Source organism: Cygnus atratus, chromosome 1 (genome assembly GCF_013377495.2).
Source record: "Cygnus atratus isolate AKBS03 ecotype Queensland, Australia chromosome 1, CAtr_DNAZoo_HiC_assembly, whole genome shotgun sequence".
NCBI lineage: Eukaryota > Metazoa > Chordata > Aves > Anseriformes > Anatidae > Cygnus > Cygnus atratus.
In genome coordinates this window covers 100829730-100846502 of record NC_066362.1, presented here as the reverse complement: position 1 = coordinate 100846502, position 16773 = coordinate 100829730, and the positions used below count along the sequence as shown (strand labels likewise).

Sequence of the window (16773 nt, the reverse complement as noted above, 5' to 3'; positions counted from 1 at the left end):
CAGAGCTCCAGTGCATTGATTATATAACCTGTATATCAAATCCAGGTCCTACTGTCTGCTCATTCTCTGAGCTGCCTGGCCACATTAAGGTCTTGCACGAAGACAGTCTGGGTCACAACAGATGCTACCAGGTCAGGGAGAACGATACTCTTGTCCAACGCTTCACATAGGTATTTTGGAACACTTATTTCTTATGTGTCTTCTTTGGTAACACCCACTAACTATATCAATAATCACAAAAAACACAGGAGCAGAAAAACAGATGGTGCACCTTAGGAGTTCAGAATTCATGGCTAAAATCCAATTACTAATAAAGCGTTACCTCTCACATATTTGTGCACTACATTCTACATTGCCTAGAATATATTGTAAATGAAAGAGATTTTTTTTTTCAAGGCAAAGAGCTCAGTCTGGTGTGAGTTATGGTTTTGTATGGTGTTTCAAGTACACTTCCAGTATTTGTAGTAAACCTGGAAAATGAGTCTGATGGCAATGGGAAATACTTACTCTGTTTGTATAGGTTCCTTTTAAAAAAGAGCATCAGATAGGTAGAGTCCCAAACAGGGACAGGGTAATTGTGCCTTTTCTTTGGAAAGATAAGCATGCCTGAAGAAGAGAAGCTGCATGAGATGGCAGCATGAAAGACAAGCAAGTAGATGGCAGGCTCTAGGTCAGCCACAGATAAGGCAGGAACTGGCCTTAGAAGCAATGGAAATAACCTTCCAAGAAACCAGAGTGAATGAGCAAATTTTTCTGTAACTCAGCTTCTGAAATAGTAAGAATCACACTTCAAAGCTTGGGTCAACCCATCAAGGACACAGCTGGCAGCAAAAGATATAAAGCCTTTACTTTGTAACTTGTCTGCCTGCAAACTCAGCAGTATTCTAGTTGGTATTATAATGAAATTTGTTTTGGTTTGGTTTTAAACTTTAAATAGCCTGCTCATCTTTCCAGAGGACCTTGCTATAGGCAGCCTCCTCTTAAAGCTCCAGATGGCTTGTGGTGCTTTTGTGTTCATGTGAGGAAGCTCAGTGAACCTTGTCCACTCTCATCCAACAGCTATAAAAAGATGAGTCAGCTTCCTCAAGCTGCTAGGCAACACTGCTGTCATCACTGTAGTGCCTGAGCAGCCATGATGATGAATGTAAGTCATAGAGCATCTTCACTTTCGCTCAGAATGTGTTCTTTTCTGCCCTTCAAGTCACAACATCGAGTTCACTAGCTGAAATTGCTTCTTGGATGTATGTGCATAACTTCATCCTAGACTACCTGTTTGGTGGCTCATGCAATCTGATTTACAGTACAGCTGTTAATATACAGTTGACTTCCTCTCATCTCACTTTTCCTATTCCACCTCTCACCCCTCTGAGTAAAGTATACCTGGACATGTACAATATATTTTTTTTTTAACCTTTCTCCCAAATATCCATGAGGTAACTATTTTTCGCTTAACAATAATCATCAACAAGTGTCTCCATGAGTCTGCATATCAACAGCAATAGGGCATATCAGGATATGACCCTGAAGACAGAGCAATTCACATTTCCAGTTACTTATTGACTTTACCAGGCATTTGTCCCTTACTTCTATGCAGATCTTGTTCACTTGGAGTTAAACACTTATGCCTGATACTCAAACCGAGAGCAGGCTGAGGTATATAATGACACTTTATTCCAGGGTCAGAGATGATGTCCTCTAGGATCTAACTCCAGAGATATGCATTATCAACAGCCGTGGAAAGAGAGGCACACAACAGCATTTCTGGTGGTTATTTCTGACACCATCTTCAGATGCTACAGACTTGCTGAGACTTGTTCCAGGTAAGACTATCTGAATAAGATACTGATGATTAAGTGAACTGCTCAGGTTTAATGAAATAGGAGAGCCGTGCTGGAATCACTTGCAGGCTGAGGGCTGTGTGGCCCACACCATTATTTCTTTCATGGCCAGGCTGATCTGTCTGAACAGAAATGGCAAAAACAGATGTTGATACCAGCTGATGGCTGGTTTCTGAGACTTCTTACTACACCAAAACACTACCTTGCTTTGTTAGAACCTGAAGACCTGTAATCATCATTTTGTGGTCAGTGACATAAAAGTTGCTGACAGGTCACAAGTACTTGATCTAGTCTATTACCTAAAGAAAAAAATTGAGCAGTGTAAAATTTGTACTATGCCTAGGGTTTAATAGAAAAAAATAAAACATCAAATAAACAAATCTGAGCACTGACTTACTCAAGTTACAATAATATAGTTTTGGCAGCTGCTACATTCATAATCAGACATCCTGTGAAACACAGAATACAGAGCTGCACAGGAATTGCATCATTTCCAAAGTTTTTCAAGTGTTTTGGGAACCATGATAACTGCAGCTAGTGGCTACTTATGTCATTGGAATACATTAAGTTGCTGTGCATTTACATGTGTGAAACTATACCAAGGCTGAGCAGGCCAGGTGCCATTCACACTAGGGGACATATTATAAAGTTTGGAACTGATAGTAACACTCTGAAGTATGGGTAGAAGCAAACAAGTATAGAATAGGCAGAAAAAATGATGTCCTCCACCTTACCATTCATAAGATATTGAGAGCAATGGCAGTCCAGAAAGGAGACTAAGAAAATCATCTGGATTTGATCCTGATCCTTTAATTCTAATATAATAGGCCAAATTGTGCCTATTGACACAAATAGCAATATGTGGCAGCAGCAGAGTTCACGTGATTTCTGAAATAATAGATACCCAAATAAAGTAGCTATGAAAGAGTACTCTTTTGCAAGCAAAGACTGTTGTAGAGCTGCTGAAAGTACGCCTTGAAAGAAAACACATCAGCCACCAAAGAATCATGTGTTTAATTTACAATCCATACAACAGCATAGAATGCCACCTTGAGAGGCTCAGCACATAGCATCCTACAGCAAAAATGGCTAAGGACATATGTAGTCATGTATACTCATGATTTAGGTGGGAAAGGACCTCTGGGTCTCTACTCTAATCTCCTACTCACAGCAAGGCTAATTTCAAAAACAGTTGGAGTTGCTCAGGGCCTTGTCTATTGAAAGACAAATGCAAGAGAATAGCATGACTCCTCATTACTATATTTTCAAGGCTGATGCAATTATACTTGAAAGCAAAACAGAAATTGTATACTGTTATTTTACAACTTGACAAGAAGCAATGCTACTGTGCCTAGTTAGTTATTTAATTTATTCATTACAGGATTTTAGTAGTCCTTCAGTAGTTTGCCTTTCTAAGGGCCTAGTTTTCAATCGTAACTTAAAGTGAATGAAAGACTTTCTAAACAGCTATTACAAAGCAAGCTAGCGTAAACTTTTCAGCAAACAATTTCTGTAGACATTTTACTTCAGTCCTACATCACACCATTAAGCTTAGGCAAAATTTCACTGCTAGACAGTGTACTTACAGTCCAGAACAATGACCCATACTGTCCAAAACTGACTGTCATACAGGTTGGTATTCACAAGCTGAGTATGCGTTAACAGAAGCATTGTCTACACTAGCTGCAGACCCTGTCTGACCATGAAACAATCACATATAGGAAACCACTTCATGCATTTAGCATAGGCTAAAAGAGAGCAGAAAACAAAGGTCTGATTCTGCCTCCACAGAGTTATCCAACCTCTTCTGCACAGGGCCTCAGAGACTTTGTCCATACAAAGCATGAAAATTCCTCACAGCACATTCCTCCTGTGTGTGATAAGCATATTGACACAAATCCACCTCACAGATAGGAGATCTCTGGCATCTGAGGTTAGGTACAAATAGCATTCTTACGTGAAATACAGCTCTTCCCTTTGACTCCGTAAGCAATACAGCTCAGACGTTTCCAGCCTGTTACTACTTAAACTAGTCAGACTGTTCGATATTAAGCTTTGCTCTTTTGTATCAAAAATGTTCTGAATTAATCTTGGTTCTCTTTCAAAGACATTTACTTCATCACTTTGAAAGAATGGTTTCAGAAACTTTTTCAAAGTTCTGATTCCAAGAGAATTGCCCATGGTTCCCTTTTTGCTTGTGGACATGTCAGACATCCACCTAACAGTTATAAGGAAGTGATGCAATTAGACAAATTCCTGCAAGAGTTGCTCTCAGAAGCTGATTAAACTAACAGATGATGAAAAATAGATTATCAGTCATCAGCATCTTGATCTACTAGTATAGAATGCTCTCAGGCCATTCTCTCCACCATATTCTAAAATTCCTAGTTATAATTACATTTTAAATATAGATATAAAAATTTTAAAAAGCAGATGCAGCACAAGCAGAAGGGTATGCCAGCTCCTAGCACAGCTATGAATCTACTCTGCAAAAATCAGATGTTCTGTGACAAAAAAATAATCTGATAGAAAGAAGACAACATTTTTAAGATGCACTTTTTCATGTTTTTTCCCATCTCTTCAATATACTGATTTCATCCTGAACATGCCTGGAGCACAGTATTGGGTCAAAAATCACCATACAGACGACTGATAGGGACAAGAAGGGGAGCAGTGAGCAAAATACGATCTACATGTATGTCTCAGTATGGCACCTGTTTTGAGCAGGGTATAATAATAAGCAAAACAGCTGTACTAACAAAAAATGCGGATATGTCAGTATAGGAAAACCTCACCATCTGGCTCTAGTTCACTTAAGCAGGACTACCAGGAGTAGGAGGAGGCTGGGGTGAATTTTAACCAGACACAGCACATTACAGAGGAAAGTTATGAAAACAAGTTCGGAACGGGCTGAGCCTAGGTCTACTTTATACGCAATGAGAGTAAAGATTCTTACTCCATAGGAGAGCTTGTGCCTTGCTAGAAAGATAAGGATGAGGAATTTGAACTACTTATTAACATGCATCATTCTAACTACTGCAACATGGTTCATGAATCCATTTTTCTTTGGTCCTTCCTTCCGCCCCACCCACGGTCCTGCTCTTCGAAAGGAAACCACCTTCCCTAACTTAAGTTGTGACACAAAGAGGAACTGTTTTATCTGTACTTGATACAAAATATCCGTACTTACACAAAAATAGCTGAGAGCTCAGCTGCCTTTTTGAGTCCAATATTGCAGTGCTTTCAGGAGTAGATTCTGAAGCACTTCCATCAGCTCAATTTTACAGTCATGAAATAAAGGGAAACACCTCCCTCATTATCACTTGTGTGGGTCAAAAACAGCAACAGGACTGGATATAAAGTCCTAGAACCTTACAGCCCACCCAATAGGCCAGGTTGTTGCCCCATGAGTTTACAATTATTTCCTCAGTCAGCTGATGATTAAAAAAAATAATTTGTAATTGAATTATTCAGTTTAACACTCAAGAAGAAAAAAAGAGAGAACAAGCTTAAGCAGGCGAAGTTTCTAAATTCTTAGAGGCTTGTAGACAGAAATACTTCTGCCATGGCTATTTGCCTGGAGAAGGAGACACATGATTTGATTTTTTCATCTTTTTCTGTTAAGTTTTATTGCATCATAAAAACAATATATTTCAAGGACACGTTTAGTTACTGAAAGCTGCTGGAAGTCAGTAGGTATCAGAAGATGTACAGTCCTTTAACAGCGGGCTAGTGGGTGAGGCTGCAGAGGTGAAGGGGCTGCAAAGGAGACTTAAAAACCATGCAAGGCCCAGGAGAGGATGGGGCTGCAGAAAAAGCCTGATTCTGGGACACAGGGTGAAATTTCAACTTGGATTACGTTTTTCCATCACCTGGCATTCCCAGCAGCTCCCCATCCTTGAACACGTGTACTCACCCCTACTTCTGGAGGGTCTGGAAGCCAGCCCAGTTCACCCTGTGCAGTGCTTGTGTCTAGCAGATCCACTGAAAAACAGAGGGTAAAGAAAAATCAGTAACTCAACTCATGTGCGCCATGGAATGACTTCATTCTAGTTTCGTCAAAGAAGGCAAAACCTGCACTTCATCTCTCAGCTCACACATTCTTTGTGACTTTTTACCTTCAGAAAGTATGGCTGGAGGAAGGGTCGGAAAATATAAAACAATGCAACTAGTCAGGAGGAGTTAAAAGTTCTTCCTCATATGAGACTCCCTCCTCTTCCACCTTCCTCTCAATTAACAAACACAATACATAATGACATGCTAAACCCTGACACTTTATGCCTTTTAGAAACTGTCCCAAAATAGGAGGAGGAGACTGAAGCCTATTGAAATGGGAAGCCAGTATTAGCAGCTGAGCACATCTTTCCTCGGAATAGGAAACCAGCAGACAAAATGGATGAAGAGGCAGGTGATCAAATAAATTACCAACACAAAAGATCAATCGATGTCACCTAGAGGAACTACTATTCAGTGCTTCAAACACTGGCGGAAAGAAAGAGGCAATGTGAAGTTGTAAAAGGGATTTTCCACTGTCACAGGGCCCAAAAGCCACGAGGCAGTTTCTCAAACTGACCAGCACTACACCTCTGACCCAGGTTGTTCATGGTCTGATGGTGGCCTAGAAATCGTTTTACCTTCTCCCACTCAGAACAGTTTTAACCATGAGAGCAAGCTAATAGCATCTCCAGGGCATAGCATTGCCACCTCTCAAAGGATTGCACTGCGTGACTCTGTGTTACGCCTTGGCTCCTGGAGTCGTGCAATGGAGAAATGCAGTAGTCTATTCATTGTTAGCCCTCAAAGAAGCTTGAAAATACAATCAGACTTTACTGTGAAATTTTGATCTAAAAAAAAAAAAAAAAAAGAAATTAAAAATGTCTCACTTCTTTGGCAAACAGAGGGAAGGGAGAGGAGTTAGAGTAAGTTGTACTGCTGGAGGTGCAGCTTCATGACTTCCTTTGGGTCTGCCGGTACTGACAGCACAGACTACTAGTTTCAGCGCACCTACTGCAGCCCTGACTTGGGAACATAGGAAACTGGAAGAAATCCTTGGATTCCTTTTGGATTCCTGTGGGTGTATTCATAGGGGACATTTCTAATGGTAACAGCAAAAAAAAAAAAAAGGGGTGGGGGGGGTGAAAGCTAGGAGGGGGGAAATTTTTAAACAGCATTTAAATAACTGGATTTCCTCCCCCTTGTCTGACTGCTTTACGAATGCTGCCTGCCAACTACAACTAATAGAGTGTAAAGTGCAGATCAGCAGGAGTCCTGTGGAATGAGGAAGCAGGCTGTGGGCCCAGAATCAGAGATAAGAGGGATTGCACTGCTGTTCTCACCTCTGAAACACCCTTTCAGGATCAGGAGAAGGGAAAAGCCGGAATCCAGGTTTTGCAAGTTTGCTGCATTCACAGCATGGTCATATGGCAAAACCTTCCTAGCCACAGACTCCCTGTCCAGACAAAGCTCCTCACTCACTTTCCTTCTGCTCTCAGTCTATCTGAGATACTATTCTTGTGTTGTTGGCTCCAAAAACTCTCAGGGTGAGGTAGCCTGTCCTTCCAGAACCATCACCCAGATAACATCTATCCCACGCACTTCAGGCCTGAAGCAGTGATGTGGAAGTGAGAGGGGCTGCACAGCAAGTTCTAGCAGAGAGCAAAGGAAAGGAATTCAAAAGAGGCTGGGACAGAAACCTTCCACATCCTGTGTACCATGCCACAGTACCACCAGCAGGTGCTTCTTCAGCTACCCTGCGCCCACTGGAGAAGGCAAAGTCCACTCTCACGAAGTGCATCTCTCAAACTGAAAGACCCACAACAGGGAGTCTCCAAAGAAAGGAAGAATGAGTAAGCAGGACTACAAGAGCACAGGGAATACAAGTACTCTGGGGCTACTAGCTCTTTGGTCCACAGCCTCTCTCCTAGAAATCTCCGTGGCTGTCCAGCCACATAGAAGATCTCCCCAAAAAGAAAAAAGACTTCAGATAAGAGAGGACATCAGGGAAATAGGCTGTTCCCTGCTACACACTAAGGAAGAGTAGATCACAGCCACAGCCAAAATGAGATGTTTGAGATAGGTGAGAAGCTGGCAGAGAAGTCCCTGAGTGTAATTGCCAACTACTGGTCACACACTTAGGGAAAACAGAGCCTGTGTGGCAATACCTTATATTACTTCTCACCTAGGTTTGCCTTCTCCACAACGTCTACTAGCTGCATCCATTTAGCTGAATCCTTAATACAAACGTGCTTGTCAAGAACAGTTTAAAAGAACATTCATCGCACAGTGAGTCTGAGATGAGCCCACAGCTGAGCTGCCATTTATGACTAAATCCTCTCAAACAAGGGCTAGGAGCAGCAAAGGAGGGGGCTGTCCTTGGGATTGAAAAACCCTGACACTTCTCACCACACAAAACAGTGACTCAAAAAGAATTCTCTAACAGGAATTAAGTGCAAGAGGTAGGAAACTGAACAGAGATTTACTCTTCCCCAACTCTCTGTTGAAGTTTCCATTCCCCAGACATTTCATAACCACTGTGCAACTGCCAAGATGGAAGAAAAAAAGATTACTACTTCTAGTAAAAGGGACTAAGTGGAACAGGGAAGGGGAGCAGGAGTCTTAAAAGAAGAGCTGTTAGAGGAAATTGTAAAGCCCAACGCTACCTACCAGCACTGAGGTAAGTGAAAGAGACCACCTTGCCTTCCAAACCTTCAAAAATGACTGTTCTCTTGCTCACAAGGGTTAACTCTCAAGAGGGCTTCCTTAGGAAACTTCAGGGGTGTTTTTGAGGAGGGTGGCGGCAATGACTGAGTTTATGTTTGAGCTTGTTATCTGCAACATTTGTGTTTAATGCAAACGGAGGCAGAATTCTCTTGGACCACTGGATATGCCAAGGCATTTGTGCTTCATCTGGGTGGGGGTGGAGAGGGAGAGGGGGAACCACATACCTGAGTTCAGTTCACTGAGCCACCGAGTCAGAAGTGGCTTGCTCTTCACCTTCATCCCCCCACACCCATCTGCCATCCCTAGGCACCACAGTCTCCTACAGGCCTTCTCCAGCTCTCTCCAGGTAGGCTGCGCTGTCCCTGGGTCCCCATGCAAGTAGACCAGGCCCTGTTCCCTGCCCTTTAGAGAGAAATCCTCTCACTTGCCTGCCACCCAAGACTAGCAGGCCCCACACTTACCTTCTTTCCCAGGCACCTCAGAAGGAAGGAGAGCCCAGAAGAGAAGGAGCCCAAGGGAGAGCTCAGTCCTGCCAGTTGAGGTCCTCAGCTGCATACTGGCTGGAGAGGGGGCCTTGATCCCAGCCCCTGCCTGCTCTCCTGGCTCAGGCCTCCGAGCCTCGGCTCCTGCTCGCAGCGCATGAACCTCTCCCACAGCCTCCTGACTGGAGCGCGCACATTGCACAACCTCCCCGCCTGGCCCACAGTTATGATGAAAGATCAAGGCAAGTGGGTGGAGAAGCCTTACTGCCTTTACCTGTTTTAAAGGGGCTGGTCACAGACTTCCCATCTGGCAGGCAAATAAACCCACCTTAAAGGCAGCCACCTTTTTCCTGGGAGCCTCCCTCCACTTTTGCTCCAGCCCTGTAAGAGGCTCCCGATTGCCACCTCCTGGGCAGCCCTCGCTACCGTACTCGCTCCTGCTCCGGAGACTCCTTTTCCTGATACTCAGCCTGAAGCACCCTGTCACAGCTGTGAGACGTTTCCTTGGGCCCTATTGTTGGTCACCAGAGAGCAGAGCTCAGCGCCTGCCCCTCCACTTCCCCACCATGAGGAAGCAGTAGACTTGTGATGAGGTCTCCCTTCAGTCCTCTCCTCTGCAGGCTGAACAAACCAAGTGAGTTCAGACACTCTTCATACGTCTTCCCCTCCAGACCCCCCACCATCTTGCAGAATTCCCATTTTCCTGTTAGTAAGCTCCTCGTTATGGGCAAAGGCTCCTGCTTTTCAGTACAAAAATCATGTTGAAAGAGAAACTGAGCTGGGAGGACTCCCTCTTTCTCTGGGTAGGAAAACCTCATGGGATTTTTAGTTTCCTACTTGAGGGATGTAAATACAAAATAAATTCTTTTTGTGGTAACTCTTCTGCCATTCTGATGTTCTTTCATCAAGCATAGCATTCCCTCTCAAATGCATCTATTAAACCCTTCCCCATAAAATAGAGATGGCAATATTCCTCCACTTGCTGTAAGGCTGTGTTCCTCCTGCATTCTTTTTCCTCCTCCCCAAAGAAGACTGAAGAAAGGACTTTGATGGGTTGCCTAGAGAAGTTGGGGGGGATCTCCACCCTTGGAGATGTTCCAGACTTACCAGGGCACAGCTGTGAGCAACCTGATAGAGCTCTGGAGTCAGCTCTGCTGGGAGCAGAGTTTGGTGCTACAGATCTCCTGAGGTCCCTTGCACCTTAATCTTTCAATGAGTCTGTGATTCTATAACCACATATTTTAGAAAACCAAAATCTGTCCCAAGAAGTTTGAACACAGATGAAAGAAATTTGAGCTCCTGTCAGAAGAAACAGTCAAAATACTAATCTTTACATTTAGCATAATGCAAGAAGTAAAATATCAATAAAAATAATTAAAATATTAGTGTCATTCAAATTAGTTATCTTAAATTTATTCCAGTTTAATCTTGTCTAAAAAGTTTTTTTTTCTCAGTCTACAGTGCTAAGTGTCACATTTATATGCCCATCTTTTCCCTGCATTTTAATGATTCCCTTTGCAACACAAATATAATGTTTCCCTATCTACATCTGGTACCTTAAGTTTGCACTAGCAGAATGTATCCATTTCAGTTTTCATCTGTACAATACTGTGCCTTCTTAGTCTATGACATAGCAATGAGGGAGGTGTACCTACGGCTAACTTCCCCTTTGTGATGGGACAGCATAGGCATGAAATGAGATGGCCCCCATCGGCATGAAATGAGAAAAAACATTTGCAGCTGGAGGATAAGGCTCTAGAAGTGCTCAGGAGCTTGCATGTTTTCTAAAGAGGGAAAAAAAAAAAAAAAGCGTTGCAGATTTTATTCAGTTCCTTAGGCATACCCAGGTTTACATCTGTAGAATCTTTAAAGTGCCAAATCTCTGGTGTCAAGAATGTGGGAATTCTCTGTGTCTTTTTAGTTAGTTGGCAGATACTCAAGGACATTTGATCTAAGCTGATGGGATGTGCAGGAACAGATTTTCTAGGGCTAATTGGAAAAGATGGCCTAAAAAAGATTTACTTTCATCTTCTCCCCCTTGTTAGTGTTGGCTGATGGGTGTCAGAAAATAGAGTATTCCAAATGATGGGAGTCAGAAATTCTATGTACAGCTTTGTTATTTTGTAGATTGGAATTCACCTACTGTAGCTCCCTCTCAGAATGTGTACAGGGATAGTCAAAATATTGTCACAGTGGTAGTCAAACAAAATATTGTCACAGTAACAAAATATTGTCACAGTCAAACAAAATATGTCACAGTAACAACAAGGCTATAAATGAGTGTAAACACAAATAAGTAGAAAACCCAAATGCCTGGAACTTTACTGATATCTGTGAAAGCTCTGCTGTGTAGCTTTGCCAAGTGTCCTCTGCACAAAACTGCAGGTCCTAAGGGAAAGAGAAGGAATCTACACAGAGGCTGTACCCAATAAAGTGGAGTATAATGTGAATTTTCCATACAACTCCGCAAAGTATTTCATTGATGGAATGCTTTTTCTTGTGCATCATAATGTTGGATTTTTTTTTGTAAACTGTTGGACAAAGCTAATTCCCTTAGTGTCTAGTGAAAAGTAAATAATAAATAAATAAAAATAAAATAAAATAACTTATTTTCAGGAAGTCTTTATCTTTACACCTCCAAAACCTTTTAATAGTCATATCTTACCAGTGAGCTGTGCATCTCTGATATGCTTTTTGATGGCAAGAGGACAACTGAATCTTTTACACTCACTCTCAGCATTTCTTTGGGTTGATTCTCATCCCCTGTTTCTAGACCCTCAAAGTATTTCTGGATTGCAGGGCATTTTTTTTTCCTTCTGTTTTCCCATGTCCTGTTTTGTGTATTGCTGAGATTAGTTATCTAGGTGGAAAATAGCAATACACAACACACCTGGTCTTTCCTCCTACAGAAATATGGGCTTGTGGTGAGGGAAGTGAGGAGGAATGTTATGCACCAGGTCTTGTCTTCATGTAATGTTGGGACAGTAATAAGGCACTCCCAAGACAGAATTAAGATGTGCTTCTTTTAAAATGCAGTTCAGACAGAACTCTTCCATATGTTTCTTATTTTTCTTTCCTGTGTTTGCTGTACCTCACATTTTAGAAAGAGCTATGAATTTCACCACTGTGCTATTAAATGTCCTTCTAGATCATGAACAAAACTGAACCTAGAAACAATCTTCTGAGTTCCCCAGTTGGTATCACTTCCCAGACTAACAAAGTATCCCTACATCAGTCAGCCTTTAGTATTGGTATCTTGAATCTGTGCACCTTGAACTGTCTTTCAGTAAGATACAGTAGCATAGATATATATGGGGCTCCCAGAGGCCCTGGTCACATTCTGCAACAAGCTTCACTTTAGTATAAAGGAAGAACTTGCTCTGGAGATGCTTTTGGTAGATGGAATCAGGCCCTTGTTCTTTGGCCTTAATTCATTTCTTTTATCTACTCACTCTACAGCTCTAAGAAAAATCCATGACAGCTCTGTAGAGCTCAGTAGACACAGTTTTTATGTTTCATTCCCTATAGAGGATTTGCGTCCCCTCTCTCTTATTCTCACCATCATGACCACAGTTTAATATTCTAGTGTTTTCTTTTTTACCTTGGAAAGTTTTCTGGCTCTACCCCACCAGCAATTACCTTAGAATATTTCAAACAGTTGACTTCAGACAGTCTGCAGAAGATAGATTCTTACCATCTAGTGGTTTCAACTATTAAATTAGTTTTGCACGTGGACTACTTTTCATCCAGAAATTCAGGCCTTTTTTAACAGATATTTTATGCTCCTACAAAGGAACACAAGTGACCCTTCTTGATCACAAAGTGATTCTAACTTAGGGACCTGGGGACTTGATTGCATGAGTAGTCAAGCTGGTTCTCTTTCTCCCTTGAGAAGAAAAACAAGGGCAAAGGAACAAATGAGGTTGATAGAGGCAGTGTGTACATCTGGGTTTTGATTTTTATTGCTTGTCCCAGTAGAAGCAGGGGACACTCCCTCACTTTTTCTCCCATATCTAGAGATAAACACTATCGGAGATGTATAGGATTTTCCTGAACAAGGCCCTGAGCAACCTGGTACCACTTTGGTGTTAACCCTGCTGTGAGTAGATATTTGGGCTAGAGACCTCCAGCAGTAACTTCCCACTTTTTGTGCTTCTTTGATCACTATAAAATAAACAAACATGTGCATGCCACCAGGAATGTAGACAACTCCTTACCTGGGCTTCAATCAAAATGGGAAAGCAGCAGCATATGAATACTTCACCTTAAAGAGAAAGCTTACCAGAGGGAATGACTAAACTGAGAATGGAATTTCAGTATCCCTGCATAAAACTCCACTTACTTGTTCATCAGCTACATACTCATAGGTGTTTCTCTATCTATTGATGCCGTAGCTGGAAACCTAATTTGGTACAGCCAGTGTAACTCCAATCAGATGAACTGCGGGACTTCTGGCTTCTGTCTCTTGATAAGCCACGATCTTACTGGGCTTTCAAAACCGGAATAAGCTGAATTGCTGTACCACTTGAAAATAAGGAGGACCTTTCTTTTCACCAGAAAACACCTGAGAAAATTCGCCTGCTTTCAAATACCAGTTCTGCTCCCTCTGGTGGTCGAATGGGTGTGGAGCCCTAGAGATCTCGTCTGCCTGAAGGTGGTGTGGCAGGACCAGAGAGGAGCCCATCTCACCCACCAAGACTACAGTTAGTTCAAGGGTGATGCAGCTTTGTCTGGTGATGTCTGTGATTTTGTTGTGTTGTTTGTTTGTTTGTTTGTTTGTTTTTTCCAAGTTAACACTTTTGGTTCACAGTGAGGCCATGAGAGACTGAAGGACCAGCTGCAAAAAGTAATATAATAATAGTAATAAGAGAAAAACTAAGCAAAACATCCCTCTGCTTTTAAGCTGCTACCTTTTGGATACATAAGTGGAAAGCAATCCAAACCCAGACATAATATAGTGTGATTCATGTTCTCACTCATAAAATTACCCTAACAAGTACAATTCCAGGTCACAAGAGTTTATTGCTTTCTAATAGGTATTATAGCATATTATATACTTACAAATCAAAAAAAGTGCAGTTCTACATGAAACACTCCTCTTTGAGAGCATCTGGTTTCTGAGTACATTTGAAGGTATTTACTTATGTTGGCGGTGTTAAGTTTTCACTTTTTTATTACTTCGATTACTGACCCCACAGGAGTAAAAAAAAAAAAAAAAAAAAAAAAAAAAAGAGGAAAAAAAAAGGCAAGATTCATTTTCTCTTTGAATGTTACTAAAAAACAAACAAACAACAAAAAAAAAAACCCACAGCATATGTTTAAGCATAAGCATAAAACTTGACCCCAGAAAACTTTCACTTCTGTAGAGATGCTCGTGACTTCTTCAACTAGGTTATAGAAATGAGGATTATAATATTTTTAGTAAATGAACCATAGCTGAAATTATGCAAGAATAGTCTCTGCATAACAAGTACATATCTTTCTATAATTTGTTGTTTGTATATATTTTCTTGATGTTCTTTCCCGCTCTCAGATTAATTACACTTAAGTGAGAAAAAATACCTCACCAAGACTGGAAAAAATAATTACCATTCAAAACATGTAGTAAGCAGACATATCACTAGTCACTTTTGTAGTGTGTTTTTAAATTACTTTTGTACCCTGACATCTGAACATGTGAGCTAATCAAGTTTTTGATTTCTACTTTATTAATAGAAAATTTAAAGCCTTTTTTTCTGTTTCAGTTTTGCAGTTATCTTTATGGTCCTCTTCTTGACAAATTACAGTTGCCTCAACAATGTCAATTCAATAAACTTGTCCTTTTTTCTTTCTGTCGTAGCATAATTGTGATGTTGCAATGCTACAGACCCCTGCAGTCCTTTGAATGAAACAGTTTCCATTGGTCACTGTGTTAACAACCTGTGTTCATCATGAGTGATTTCTTTATTGACATCAAGAGAAGATACTTGAAACAGACCGGTTGCTCCCTTGCATGTGGAATGAGAGCATTTGATTGCAATAACATCTTCCCAACTCACTGTCAAATCTCTTCCCAGTTCAAATTCCCACTTGAATTTTGAAGCTTGAACTCCAAATTAAGTCAAAACATAGAAACCAAACTGAATGCTGAAAGCAACTCTAGACCAAAACCACAATAAAACACGACATAGGTTTGGGAAGTCCTGATTTTCCGCAGTGACTAGGCTAGAGGCTATGTGCTGCTGAGCCACCTGGTCTTCCCTCAGCTTTACAGACCAATTTTAAAAACAGTTTTATAGCTTTGAGCTTGTGCAGGTAAAGCCAACAGTACGGTTTAGGTGGGTACTGACCTTCTTGTCCTCACTTTTTCCTGAATTTGTCTAAAAGATAACTGAGCATAACAGGATATTTCTAACCAAGAGCTGTGGGTTAGTGGTACAGTGCTGTAATCATGAATAGTGCCTGCAGTCAGCTTTTTGATCTAGATGATTGCAGACCAAAGTGAAACTGAATCTGAAAATATATATATATATATATATATATATGCTGGTATGGAGCTTCACCTCATTCTTCAACTTCACTTTGGTCTTCTGATTATTTCCTGTCCTGTGTTCCTATTTGCTTCCTGAGGCAGTCCACTAAAGGGAACTTAAGGCCTACACAATCACACGGTTGGAAAATAAAAACCTTTTAGATTCTAAATATATATATATATATATATATTCTTGCAGGGGAGGTCAGATTACTTATGCATTTTTATTCCTTATTTGCCTGTTTATAGGAGTGTAGACTTTATTTTTTGATATAAGATTCTACCAGATTTTGTATGCTGGGTAAGTAATTTCATACAATAGAACAAAACAATCTCAGGCAGGGTTCATCTGTTATTCTGTAAATCTATTTATAAATATGTGAAAGATATACTTCTGTAGCATTCTATATTTTGTCATAGTAAATTCAATATGACTATCGACCTTGGCACGTTGAATGATAAACATAAGGAAAACATGGGTCCTTTCTCAATACATAAAATCATCATTTTTGACAGCCCTTCACCTTCATGGTATTAGAGTCCATTTTCTGGGTTTAATACTATCCACATATTCATTTACTTTGGCTGCAACTCTATTGTTGCAAATAGCTGTATTAATTTCACCTTGATGCTTTCCTCCTGCTTCAGATCAAAGGACAAAGGAAGTTGTTTGGGTAACCATAGGATTATCTTCAGTTTGCTAAACTTTTAAAGAATACAAATGAAGGGAGGCTGGTGGACTCGCTTTCCATGTAAGCCAAGATGGATAAGCTGTGAAAACATGCCTTTGTCCAGGGGAGGTGATTATGCTGAAAATTATTCCATGTTCCTAGAACTGGATTTCCAGCAAAATTTCAACTTCCCTAGCCCATAACAGAAACACATTTCTATAGTAAACTTTTGATATTTAGACTTCTAGTAAAATAAGGAAATATTTTTTAATTCAAGTACATTTAATACTTCTAGGAGACTGATTATTTAGAGGAACCATTTTTAAGAAATCAAATCTATCATAGAATCACAGAATAATTAAGGTTGGAAAAGATCTTCAAGATCATGTGGTCCAACCATCACCCTACTATCACCTACACCCAATGTCACCCACTAAACCATGTCCCTAAGCACCAAGTCCAACCTTTCCTTAAACATCCCCAGGGATGGTAACTCCATCACCTCCCTGGGCAACTCTCTAATGCCTAACCACTCTTTCTGAGAAGAAATT

The 16773-nt window shown here is 40.8% G+C and overlaps 1 protein-coding gene across 1 annotated transcript in view; it reads right to left on the bottom strand.

Moving 5' to 3' along the window:
• The window catches only part of EPHA1 (EPH receptor A1), a 33650-nt gene extending 24537 nt beyond the window's left edge, over positions 1-9113 (bottom strand). Inside the window, exons 1-2 of the mRNA XM_035545964.1 lie at positions 9020-9113; positions 5755-5822 (exon numbers count right to left, since the gene is read on the bottom strand). Coding sequence (XP_035401857.1) covers positions 5755-5822; positions 9020-9113 — 162 coding nt within the window. The remainder of the gene's footprint in view (positions 1-5754; positions 5823-9019) is intronic.
• Positions 9114-16773: the final 7660 nt, after the last annotated feature.